The following is a 14,090-nucleotide window of genomic DNA, read 5'->3' as shown; positions in this document are numbered from 1 at the left end:
ACTACATTTCAAATTCAGTTCATTGTCATTTAGAAACCACAAATGCAATGCAGTTAAAAAATGAGACAACGTTCCCCCAGAATGATATCACAAAAGCATATGACGAAACAGACTACACCAGAAAATCCACGTAACGTTTGGCAATCCCCAATCCAGATGATATGCCGGTGATATTAAATCTGATTCATTCTCCTTCCTTCTTCCCATAACCTTTCATGCTCTTATTAATCAAGAACCTATTAATCTCCTGCTTAAATGTATCCAATGACCTGGTCTCCCAGGGCCGACTGTGGCAGTGAATTCACAGATTCACCACACTCTGGCTAAAGAAATTCCTCCACATCTCCATTCTGTTAGACTGTTTGTGGTAACATTTTTTGTTCTTTCTACTTCTAATATTTGTATTTGTCCACTTGTAGTGCTACTGTGGCACTGTAATTTCATTTGGGATCAATAGAGTATCTATTCTGGTCTTCTCAAAATAAGTGCTAACATTGCATTTGCCTTACTCACCATCAACTCAACCTGCAAGTTAAGGAATCTTGCATGAGGACTCCCAATTCTGTTTGCAGCTCAGATTTTTGAATTTTATACGAGTTTAGAAAATAGTCTATGCTTTTGTAAAACAGTGATTATAGTTAAGGTATGATTATGCAATTTTGAAAGTCCAAAATCAAACTTGTTTTAAAAAGAAAGCTCTGGAGAAACTCAGTCATTGAACCGGGAAACAGGCCCTTCAGTCCAATTAGCTCATACCAGTTAAGCTACTTTCTTTTGCCCATGTTTCGCCTATTTCCCTCCTAATCTTTTCCTATTTATGTACCTGCTAAAATATCTTTTAAAGTTATTGTATCATGGACTACACACACATCAAATTAAGAAGTTCTCAGAAGAGCCCAAGCGGTTAGATCACTCATACCAACAATAAGAGAAAGACAACTCAGATTCCCAGGACACATCATACGTAAAGATGAACTAGAAAAACTCATACTCGCTGGAAAGATCGAGGGGAGCAAACCTAAAGGAAGACCTTGGCTTATGTACATCAAAAGCCTAGACAGGTGGCTACACATCAAGGAAATGGAAGTCATCCAAAGCATAAGGGATATATCTGTATGGAAAGCCATGGTCACCAACATCCGCATCGGATATAGTACCTAGACAGACAGACAGACGCCTACCTCAACAACTTCCCAAGATTCTGGAGAGGTGACAGGTGACTAGAAGACAGAAGTCAGGAAACCATAGGCTATTTGGTTAAGCATCTATCATTGGAAAAAGTTCTAGACTCAAGTCACAACAGAAAAAAGTAGTATGACAATCAAGCAGAGTCAATGGTTTTATGAAACGAAAAACGTTCTTGAAAGAGTTAAGAAATATGAAGGAGAAGGGAAAGCTAGAAGATATAATGGATATGGATTTCCAGAAGACATTTGAAAGTGCCATATAATTGTTTCTGCACAAGATAGTGGGAGAGTTAACTTCATGGGGTTGGAGTTAATCAGTTCTGATCTTCAATTAATTGTAATGTACATTAGTAACCCAGATGAAATCTCCTGAGCACACTATAAACTTTTGCAAGACAAAATATTAAATTATTCTCTTGAGGTGGGGGAGGAAGAGTGAAAAAGCAAATTTTAATTAATTGAACAGAATGAGGTTGTAGATGTAACTGTTCAACAAGATCTGGAGGTCCTATGACATGAAATATAAACATTTGGTATGTGTTTATATCAAGTAATTAGGAAGGAAAAGGAAAGAGACATGGTGTGCAAAACTGGGGAAATTTTAATGCCACTTTGAGACCACTACTTTGTTACTGTTTGCAGTTTTGACCTTCACATTTTAAAAATTTAGTTGCATTGTAGGCAGTCCACAAAGTTGATTTATGAAATGAAGGAATTCACCTGAGGAGAAAATTTGAGAGCTTAGTGTGTGTTAGTAAGGGTGTCAAACGATATGTGAGCAAGGCAATAGAATGACATTGAAAAGGAAAATAAATAAGCCACAATCAAATGATTAATAGCTGACTGAATGACCTAATTCTGCTGCTATCACAAACGAGAACATCTGCAGATGCTAGAAATCCAAGCAACGCACAGAAAATGCTGGAGGAACACAGCAGGCCAGGCAGCATCTGTGGTGTGCAGTTCCAAAACATCGACTGTACTCTTTTCCTGCTGAGTTGTTTGTGTTGCTCTCATTCTGCTCCTATGTGTTCATTGGAGTTTAGAAGGATAAGATGATTTTTATTGAAACATTCAAAACTCTGAGTGGATTGACAATAGATAATGAGAAAAATATCCTATTAAAGGAGCATCTAAAATTGGAGGGAAAGTTAATTATGGTTAAGGCATTTTCTGCTTAGCAGATGAGGAATTTCTTTTTTCAGGGGTGTAAATCTCCAGAATTTACAGTGTACAAAGTGCTATAAAAGCAATATTTATATATATAGGTGTTGATTGATATTTGAACCGCAAGGCAGTCAAGGGGTATGGGGAAAGAATGGTAAATAGTACTGAAGTAAAGCTTGTATTATCCATGACCTTATGAAATGGTGGAGCAGGATCAAGAGGCCATTTCTTCTATTCTTGTTGCCATTTCTTGTGTTCTTACTTGGTCAGTGGCCAAATTTATCATCTGTTTCTAATCAATAGAAATTAAATCTACTTTGTTAGACTTTTTGCATTCTATCAGCTATTGGTCCATTTTAAAGTAAGGTATATAAGAAAATAGTTGGAGGAGTTAGCCACTTAGTCCCTCAAGCCTGCTCTACCATTCAGTGTGGTAGATCAGGGCTGATCTCCCCCAAGCCATACAGTATCTCCTCTTCTGTGCCAATTCCCCAGTGCCCTCATTTCTCTGATCTTTCAAAAATTTAACTATTTCCTCTTCAAGTACAGCCCTCTGGAATAGAGAATTGAAATTTATTATTTCCTTAAAGGAATGTCAAATTTACTACAGATTGATGTAGCTGATATCCGTGTGTTGTGAATTAGAGGTATAATTTGATACTTAATGCTTAAATTTGGCTAATGGATTTAACTTTCAGTTGCTGCCAAACAAGGAGAGTCTGATCCAGAAAGAAAAGAAACCCGGCAGAAAGTTGATGATGACAGGAAGCATGAAATTGAGGCTGCCATTGTACGCATCATGAAATCCAGGAAGAAGATGCAACATAATGTTCTGGTGGCTGAGGTGCAAGAAATTTAAATTTTATCTTTTAAAAATGCAATTTTTGTAAAGTGATTTCTGCGTACATTTAATGTATTCATTAATGTCAGATTTCAAGATTGATAGAATTAGTAAACCAGTAATTAAATTAGTGGGCATGTGATGAAAACTACGGGACTGTATTACTGGGATACAGGATTTTCACACACTAGAGCAATGGAAACTGAAACACTTGAAAGCCAGATATTGAAACATTTTCAACAATTTCAATGTTTATTGTAGTGGATTACATTAAATATTTTTAAATATTAGAAGTATTAATATTTTAACCTTTTCTCCTTTCCATTCATAGGTGACCCAGCAGTTGAAAGCTCGCTTCTTACCAAGTCCAGTGGTAATCAAAAAAAGAATTGAGGGACTTATTGAGAGAGAATATTTGGCACGAACACCTGAGGATCGTAAAGTATACACTTATGTAGCATAAGATGCATTCAACCAGTTTATCTTCTGGACTTTATAATCGCATGAACTGAGAAGTTCATTTTAAAAATATTAAGAAGACCTTCTCCAAATAAATTGCAGTAAGTGTACTAGGTTATTCAGATCAAGCCCTTATTTCCTGTGATAATTTTTGAACAAAATGGACCTAACTTCTGGTTGCTCGCCATTTTGCCCTTGTAGAGATCACCCTTAAGAGTTCCTCGGGAAAATGTGAATGTGTTTTCATTTTGTTTTCAGTACTGTAAAAAAAAAAGAAATAAAATCTAGAAAACGTGAAATACCATCAATAAAAATAAAGCAATTGTTCAAATTTCATTTTCCCTGATTCTCAATGTTTATGTCAAAGAATTTTTCTGAGTGTTTGGCACCTCTGTGCTTGTAAGGATTGGGTGTATAAAGCTGGTTAAATGAACTGCAGCTGCCTCACATATTGCCTTGCTTTTGCAATATTCTGCTAGGAAGAAGGCTTTAAACCCCTAAATTGTGTGCACATTTTTTAAAATGGCAAAAAATGTGCTTTTTAACATGCTGTATTTTACCATTGAATGCAATTTATTGCAGGAAATATTTTCAGTGGAAATCTTTGTATGGGGTCCCATTAAATTGCCTGTATCATCACTAACATGATATACTAATAGTTTCTTCATTGTGTCGATGGCAAGTGCAGTCCATGCCCAGTTACTTCTAAAGTTGAAGTTTTATATTAGTGTGTATAAAATGTATAATATTTTTTTTTTGCTGTTGTACTCACTGCTAATAGTAGCTTGTACAGGGCATTGTTTTCATCACATTACTTGTAGACGGGAATTCAAAATAAAAATATTAGTAAAATAGATAAAATCTGCATTGTACACAAGATGTATACAGTCATAATATCTATTGGATGATATCTTAGTATTCATGTGAAATGAAACATTGAGATAGATGTGACAATGCATGGAAACAGCATTTTTTATATAATGGGAGCTTTAAAGAATAACTCTTATTTAGTTACATTTGTGGATAAGCTGAAAGTTTGTTTCTAGTTTGTTTTAATTTGTCTGTATCAAACAAAGCATGACTGTCTCAGTTAAAAGCACCCCACCTTTTAGTCAAGAAATATCATTTTCTTTCAGGAATGGTACTGGTTAATTACAGCAGATTTATTTCCACAGCATTGAAAATGACAATTTTCATGGGATACCATGATCCGATTCATAGGCTATCTCTAAACTGCAACAGAAAATCAATTCGTGATATTAATTAGCAGCAGTAATTTTTTATATGTATAATATATTGAGTGGAAACAATGTAACTACCAAATAAATGTTTCCTGGGTAATCTACTGAAAATAAATGATAGGGTAGTGGGGCTGAGGAGCTACCTCAATAACCCACAGTTTCTCTTGAGACTTTTCAGTATATCCACAATTAAATTAGAGTTGGTCTTTTAAAGCCCCAACCAGTGCTATAAATGGAGTGAAAATGGATGCAAGTGATCCCTTCTGGGATGAAATTTTTAATTAAAGTTTACTGAACTTTTGGGGACACTTAATATATACATAACTATCATAATTTATGTTTAAAAGGTTAATCTTAATGGGTTACTGATTTTTTTCTAAGTTCTGAGGTTTGTTATTAGAGGTAAATGTCAGATTGTTTGCTGTACTGCTTTTTAAGGTCATACTACGATCAATCCAGTTCAGCCAGCGTCTTTGTTATGATGCCAACCAATGGAATACACATTAAAGATTCTACACTAAGTACAGCGTTGAATGTTTTGATGTGACTAATAGGAAAATATAACATAAATGAAGTCCACTTAAATAAATGCCTAGACTGGATAAATTGTTTATACAGACTTCAACCTTTTAGGTGCTTCAGCCTGCTATTTTCCACTATACATTTTTTTAAATTAAGTTATCCTGGTATAAATATACAGAATTCTTTTCATACGAGGTAATTTCTAGTGGAATTTTCTTATTGTCATTGTCACTAAATCTGGAATTAGCAAAGTTCAGTATATGTAAAATAGAAATTTGATGTAATAGAAGTCACTTCACTTAAAATATGACACTTTTATGTTCATCTTCATTACATCTTTAGAGACGAGTCATCTTTAGCAACCTGTTGAATCTCACTAAATTCCAAGAAACTGCATTGAATAAGTACACTATTACCAATAATGTGGAATACATGTTATACTGTTAAGATTATTTGACTTATAAATTGCCATGGTGCTGGTTTAGAATTTTCAAACAGACTGCAGTCGCCTACCAAGCCCTGGTGCATCCAGATTGTATTCTTCCTCTGTTGCATCTATAAATAATAGCAAGGTTGATGGTGACATGCCAGATTTCTTTAGCCTCCTGAGAAGTGAAGGCACTTGAACTTTCTTGCCCATGGCACCAACATGGTTGGACAGGACAGACTCTATTTACTCCTGTAACTTGAGACTCTCAAACCTCTCAACCTCAGTACTCTTTATGTAAACAGGAGCATGGGTACCACCTCTGCCCCCTTTCTGAAATCAATAACCGGCTCTTGTTTTTTCTGGCATCGAGGGAAAGATTATTGTCATGCCACCATGTCACTAGGCTCTATAACCTTCCTGTGCACAGATGCATTATTATTTTAGATGGAACCTACTATGGTAGTATCAGGGGCAGACTTGTAGATAGAGCTAGAACAGAATATGGCCATGCAGTCTTGAGCGTACAAGGAACTGTAGGGGGCAGAGGACGCAGCCTTGTGGGCTGCCAGTGTTGAAAATAATCATGGTGGAGGATTAGAGTTCGGGATGTTAATGAACGGTTGGGCTTATAAGAATCGAGTGGATTCATGGAGACTTTTACTGGTGCTATTTATTGTTAAATGAAAATTTTTATTTTGTCAGAATCATATTTGTATTTGCACTCTCTGGGTTATTAGCTCTCACCTCTGATCCATTAAGACAGCCTGGTAATGATCAATCCAATGCAAATCTAGTAATTATTTTTTCATGTGTTTTATCTTCAGCCATCTTTGTTTTAGGCTATACTGTGCTGTTGCTTGTTCTACTGAAATATTTTTGTAAATAACTAACTCATGCAATCAGTACAAACAGTACAAACTGATGGTATGGAATTACCAAGCATCTTCAAACTTCTGCATTACACATGGGCTCTGAAAATCTAATGATGCAAACATGATTGTCAGTGACACTGAATATTACTTCAGCAGATGAAGAAATTTAATCCAAAATATTTACAGAATGGATGACCCAGAATGTAAGTACTTTAAAACAATTCATTATTACATTTATATAAAAATGTCAATTACCCATATGGTGCATAAAATAAAAATTCTGTTCATAGAAGCCCATTTAAGTATTTCAAAACTGTAGGTTGTCATTAAAATTCTTACAGTATTTTTATCTTAGTGCTTTGAGGCAGAACTACTTAAAATGTGCAGTTGCCTTTTAATAACTTGATTTGTTTGTAAATTGTAGAGTTGCTAGAAATTAAATACACTATTTTAATTTATTTGATTTATTAAGAACTTATAAATAAAATAATTCTCACCAAGCTGGTTAGCCACCATGTTGTATCATGATGTATAACTGTGTACTTCCAAATGCACTCAGCACTTGTATGCTGAAGTAATTTATTAAGTTTGCATCAAATGCAAATCTTATTTTGCCAGGAGCAAATTCTTTTTATTATTCTTGTTCTGCAAAGTAGTATGTTGTATTTGTTGTGCAATATAATGCTTTCTAACCCTGTTTTTAGAACACCTAGCCTATCTCTGCTCAAAATTCTTGTCCACTACTTTCATCCCGTTCAGGAATAAATGACATTATTCATTTTCCTGATTGAGATTTATTCATATATTTAAGGTATGCACTTATTGTAAACTCGTGTTTTCTAATCAAAAATATTCCAAATTTTATTATTCCATATTATGAATTTAATTGATTTCATGTGAAAGCCGAAGTCGAGTACATTATATGGAGAATAAGTGAAAAATAATCAAGCATATTCAAGAAATTTTGAATTTCAAGTTGGGTAAATATTTTGTAAGTTGTGTTTGAAATTGTGTATAATTCTAATATATAAACAAAGTAAAAATGTTGTTTAATTTATTGACTGGCACTGCTTGAGCCTTATAGGATGAGTTCACTTTGCCTGAGGTGTTGCATTTCAGCTGCTTAAATGATTAGTTTGGTAATTAATAACTGGTAAGGCTTGTCTTTTTTAATCAGTTATGCATAGAGGAAAATGAAATGCAAGTGTGGCTGTGACAAGCCATGGAAGGCAAAAGTTGTTTAATCATGGAGTTTGTTCCTTTTTTTTATAAATACGGAAATATGGATAGCTATTGGCATATACAGTTAATTCCAGTTAATTAGGTCACAGCGGGACCAGTACTTTATGGCCCAATTAAGCGGCTGCCCTAATTACCCGAAATTTCATAGAAATAACTAAACAGGTATCAAAAAGACAAACTGTTTAACTGGGTAACAAATTCTGTATTTATTTGAAATACAGAACCAATTAGAACACTAGCAATAATACTACAGTACTATAAAACTGTAATAGTTACCTATAGTTATTGACAGCAATTATGCTGTTGTGTTCTTTTGACTGTAAATGAACAAAATCAGAGCACTTGGTGTCGAAATTGCTACACTTCTGTACATTTAGGGAATAAAGAAACATACGGATAGTGTGGGGGAAAAGGAACTGAAGATATTGATGATTGCAAGATGAGGTGGCTAGGTGACCTAGTCCTACTTAGAAATCTTATGTACCAGCCATAATCTGCCAATTTCTGCTTTAGTTAACTTTGCAAAATTTTAAACTTTGATAGCATTTCTAATCACTTGCACTACTGGTTTATGTACTAACTGCAAGTGAAATCATTAAAAAAAGACAAATAAACCGCATCTAGGAGTTCTGTAATCTTTCATATTTAGATAATCTTTTATTTACCTGAGAGTATAGATAATTCCACATTTCTCCACATTTTGTCTGCTTGTTTACCCTATTTATATCCTTTTGTAACCTGTCAGGTTGTTTGTAACTTACATTCCTACTTATTTTAGTGTTATTACCTTATCAGTCTTAACTTCAGCAACTTCATCCAAGTCACATAGATCATAAAAAAGATGAGCTGTGGCACAAAAGTCAGAACCACCTGCTATCTAGAAGAATGACCAATTTATGCCTATTCTCTATTCCATATTGGCCACCCAATTTCTATTTCTGCTAATGCTGCCTCATACAAAATGAACTTTCATTTCAAGTAACAAACTTTGATGCTTTCTGGAAACCTTAATATAAGCACATCCACTGCTTTCTCTTTATTAAATGTGCATATTACTACCTTAGCCAGAGTGGATCCAGTATCAGCCATGATGTAACGGTGTGTTGTGATGGAAAATAACTGGTTCTTTGAGTCTCAACAGTAGAGGCCTGGACACACACAGTTTTAATAATAAGGAATTTATTTACAAGGAGAAGTCGGGTCAACACAAGCAACTACATTATTCTAACAAAAAAAGTTTAGGGTTAACACGTGTGGGGAAGGTCGGGTCGGTTGTACAATACACAGAAAGAGGTGTGGGGGCAGGGTACAGTTACACATACAAAGAACAAGGGAAAAGCACTACGACAGCTATCTCCCTTGACCTTGGATAGCTGCGGCTCCCTTACCAGGACAGACGATAAACCTTCCCAAACATAAATCAATGCACTTACCTTCAATGAGATGGTCTGTAAGAGAGAGCGAGCCAGGCACATGTCTCACCTTTTATAGCATGGGGCTGGGTGAGATAATCCAATTAAGGTGACCAATAATTTAGGTGTGCATTGATTAGTTGGGAGGGACCAAATGTTGATTGGCGTGTGGTGTGTCCTCCGATCAGCCAGGTGGCAGTGCATCTGTCACGTGCCCGGTATCTCTGGATACACGGTGGAGCAGACTCAATGCGCTGAATGGTCTAATCCTGCTCCCATGTCTTGTAGCTAATCTAAATGCATTGTAAGCAGTTCAGAGAAGATTTACTGGCTGGATATCATTAGAAGTTGGATTGTCTTGGCATTACAGATTGGGCAGGCTAGACTAGTATCAGCTGGAATTTACAAAAGTGAGCGCTGAATTGATTGTAATCTATGAAGCCCAAAGGGCTCGTAATACTGTGGATAATGAGATGATATTTCCACTAGTGCAAGCAGCTGGAACTAGGGTCCATTGTTTTAAAATAAGGATACCCTTTACAAATAGCCATAAATACAATTGTTTTGTTTCTGATTACCACGAGTTTTTGACAATCCTTGATTAAAGGTTGGTGGAATTAGAGTCTTTGAATATTAAGGCAGAGACAAATGGATTCTTCATAAACAACATGATGAAAGAGTATAAGAACATACCATAAGAAATAGGAGCAGGAGTAGGCACCTGGCCTGTTGAACCTGCTCCGCCATTCAATAAGATCATGGCTGATCTTGCCATGGACTCATCTCCACCTACCTGCCTTTTCCCCATAACCCTTAATCCCCCTATTATGCAAAAGTTTATCCAACTTTGACTTAAATATATTTACTGAGGTAGCCTCCACTGCTTCATTAGGCAGAGAATTCCACAGATACATCACCCTCTGGAGAAAAGCAGTTCCTCCATCTCTGCCCTAAATCTACTCCTCTGAATCTTGAGGCTGTGTCCACTAGTTCTAGTCTCATCTACCAGTGGAAACAACTTTCCTGCTTCTATCTTGTGTATCCCTTTCATAATTTTTTGTTTCTAAAAGATCTCTCATAATACATACTGTGACATCCATGTTACCACGTATTTATCTATCTCCTGTGCATTAAGAATCAGTCAAAATTAGCAATACCCTGATTTTTTTTCCTTGCTTTATTAACTATTAAGAGCAGCACTAGGTATTCTTGATTTTCCAGAAAAGAGAATATTTCTGAGGATACAAAGATGAACATGACTGATAGATAGATTTCACTGCAATTAAGTTTATTTTGTGGCAACAATATAGTTGAATAGAAGAACCCTTTAATTAAAACCCCAGAAGCATGAAAGTATTCAGGTGTATTTTTGTTTTTCAATGAAGGATTAGTATGTAAGGCTGAGGAAGTTTTGCTGCATAATCCTTGTTGGATATGGTACCAGTGATTGTGTGTTCTGTATGGGTCATCATATCTTAAAACTCTTTTCCTCCTTGGGGATGCTGTTCAACCTTCTGAGTCCCACTTGCTGCAGATTCCAGTACTGCAGTCCCTATATCTTGGAACATGTTGGGAATGGATGAGAGCAGCATAGATATATCTTAGCCTCATAATAGGGCTCCATGTGTTATATAATGAAAAGGGATTACATATTCTGCCCTTGTGTTCTCAACATTAGAGATCTGATTAATATGGATCCAGCTAGTCAGAGTCCTTGGATAAATCAGGGAATCTTATCTGTAGCATGCTCACGCTATTTGATCATGTTATGAATTTACCAAAATGCAAGTAGTCGAATCACCGAACAGATTTTAAGGCATCCCAAATATTGAAATATACTAATTTGATGTACAATGAAGGACCTATCTGTCTTGAGTTGGATAGACTTTTTTTAACTGGTAACAAAATTCAAGTTGCACAGTCGAAATACAAATTTAAAATTCAAAAATAAAATGAGTGTGAGGTGTGGCACTTTGGGAGGACACACCAGGGTAGAATTTATATGATGAGCAGTAGGGCATTGATGACTAAGGTAGAACAGAGGGATCTGGGGATACAGATCCATAAATCCCTGCAAGTGGCATCACAGGTAAATGGTCACAGAGTCATAGAGAAGTACAGCACCAGAAAAGATCCTTCGGCCCATTAGTCCATGCCAAAACCATTTAGACTGCATACTCCTATTGACCTGCATTGGGAAAATAGCCCTCCGTGCCCCTATTATCATTGAACTTATCCAAATTTCTCTTAAACATTGAAATTGAGCTCACATCACCACTTGTGCTGACAGCTCATTCCACACTCTCATAACCCTCTGAGTGAAGATACCCCTCATGTTCTCCTTAAACTTTTCACCTTTCACCTTTAACTCATGGACTTTGATTGTAGTCCCACCGAAGCACAGTGAAAAACCCTATTCATTCCCCTCTTAATTTTGTATATCTCTGTCAAATGTCTCAGTCTTCTACAGTCTAAAGAATACAGTCCTAACCTATTCAATCTTTCCTTATAATTCTAGTCCTCTAAACCTGGCAACATCCTTGTAAGTGTTCCCTACTCTTTCAAACTCGTTTATATCTTTCCTCTAGGTGGGAGAGCAAAACTCCACACAATGCTCCACAAGCTGGGCTTCACCAATGTCTTACACAATTTCAACATAACATCCTATGTCCCGTACTCAATACATTGATTTATGAAGACCAATGTGCCAAAAGTTTTCTTTACAACCCTATCTACCAGTGATGCCACTTTCAAAGGTTCTTTTTATTGTCAAAGTATGCATGTACGGTACAATGTCTACTCTAGATTGCTATTAAATACAGAAAGATCATGGGTGTTGATGAAAGGGAAAAAGTATCAACTCCCTCCCCGCCGCATGAAAAGAACAAACAAAACTCACAAACCTCAAAACTTCCCTCCCCCTGTAGCTGAAAATAGCCACAACAACAGACACAGATTCCCTACACATAACGATCACCGATCCCCGATGCCCTCACTCACAGAAAAGAACAGAGACAGTAGCGCCAAACCCCCAACAAAAATTAACATTGTCCACCCACCAATTGGCCGCAAGAAAGAAAACACTGAAAAACTGAAGGAAACCAATATGCAGTCCAGACCAATAATCATATAAATCGTAGAATATGGGAAACATTTTTACATTTGCATGGGAGGAGAACAGCTGCATAAACTCAGTCCTTCTGTAAAGAATGACCGCCGACCTGTGTCTGAACATCGCTGATCCCGCTGCTGACAGTCTCTGTTGAGATTCATCTTTGACCCCTGCCACATTCACCTTGATGCTGCAATCTTCCTTGCTACTTTGAGATGGAGTCATTCATGACCCCACGCCTCGTCTCTGGGCTTCTCCATGAGTCAGCTTGTGGTCTTGGACCTTTTCAGCCCCACACATCTAATCTGTACAAATATAGTTCAATTAATTATGGACCTGTATTCCCAGATCCCTTTGTTCCACCACAGTCCTCAGTGCCGTACTGTTCACTATGTAAGACCTACCCTGGTTGGTCTTAGTGGAGTGCAAAACTTCACACTTGTCTGCATTGAATTCCATCTGCCATTTTTCCAGCTGATGCAGATCTCTACAAACCATGATAGCCTTCCTCACTGACCACTACATCCCCAGTCTTGGTGTAAAGAGCTCTTTAGACACATGGTCCTTTATTAATCAAGTATTGAGTATAGGAGTTGGGATGTTATGTTGAAGTTGGATTAGATGTTGGTAAGTCCTAATCTGGAATAGTGTGTGCTATTTTGGTCACCTATCTACTGGAAAGATACCAATAAGAGGAAAGGGTGTAGAGAAAATTTACAAAGATGTTGCTGGATGAAGACCCAAGTTAGAGGGAAAGACTGTCTAGGTTAAGACTTAATTCCCTAGAGCATAGGAGAATGAAGGGAAATTTGATAGAGGCACGCATAATTACAAGAGGTATAGGTAGGGTAAATGCAAGTGGACTTTTTCCACTGAGGTTGGGTGAGACTAAGACTAGAGGTCATGGGTTAAGTGAAATGTTCAAAGGGAAACTTCACTTAGAGGGTGGATAGAGTGTGAAATGAACTGCCACCAGAACTGGTAGATAGAGGTTTAACATTTAAGAGAAATTTAGATAGGTAGTCAGATGGCTGTGGTCTGGGAGGGTGCAGGTTCATAGGACAAGACAGATTAATAATTTGGATGAGACGGACCAAAGGCCCTGTTTCTGTACTGTAGTGTTCTATGAATCTATGCCTGTTCCTAAAGTTGCATCCCAATAAGGTTACTTTCATCTCCAAGAGATTATTGTAAGTGCTACTTAGATTTCACATTTCACATTTCTTTTGAGGGTGTCGTTCTGAAATGGAAAGCCAGATGTTTGTTCACAATGCCTTACTTGCTAGGCATCTAAATAACATTCTGTTTAAACCCTATATTTCTTAATGGCATGGAAGCTATTTGGCCCATTGATTTTGTGCAGTTCATGGAGCAATCGCGTTCCCCACTAAACTTTCTTGTAACCTATTTTCCCACATTCCCATCAACTTTGTGGATTTTACCATTCACCTACAATGGAGTCAACTGTTCCACTAACCATCTTTACCTGCTATGTGGAATAGTCAGTTTGCAATATTTCAATCTATCAATCTCCATTAGCTCTTCATCTCACTGTATTAACTATCAAATCATCAGCTTCTTTGAGTCTCGATCTCATATCCTTCT

At 36.7% G+C, this 14,090-nt stretch overlaps 2 protein-coding genes across 2 annotated transcripts in view; both read left to right on the top strand.

Moving 5' to 3' along the window:
- The window catches only part of LOC140725472 (cullin-3-like), a 91,289-nt gene extending 85,873 nt beyond the window's left edge, over positions 1 to 5,416 (top strand). The window contains 2 exon segments of the mRNA XM_073040969.1: positions 3,053 to 3,198; positions 3,527 to 5,416. Of these exon segments, the coding sequence (XP_072897070.1) occupies positions 3,053 to 3,198; positions 3,527 to 3,658 (278 nt within the window). The 3' untranslated portion in view covers positions 3,659 to 5,416.
- Positions 5,417 to 6,881: 1,465 nt separating this feature from the next.
- fam124b (family with sequence similarity 124B) overlaps positions 6,882 to 14,090 on the top strand; it is a 59,867-nt gene continuing 52,658 nt past the window's right edge. Inside the window, exon 1 of the mRNA XM_073040968.1 lies at positions 6,882 to 6,922. The gene's annotated coding sequence lies outside the window, so the exon portion shown is untranslated. The remainder of the gene's footprint in view (positions 6,923 to 14,090) is intronic.

This window comes from Hemitrygon akajei, chromosome 3 (genome assembly GCF_048418815.1).
Source record: "Hemitrygon akajei chromosome 3, sHemAka1.3, whole genome shotgun sequence".
Taxonomy (NCBI): Eukaryota; Metazoa; Chordata; class Chondrichthyes; order Myliobatiformes; family Dasyatidae; genus Hemitrygon; species Hemitrygon akajei.
Note: the sequence above shows the minus strand (reverse complement) of the source record. Positions and strands in the feature narration are given on the sequence as shown.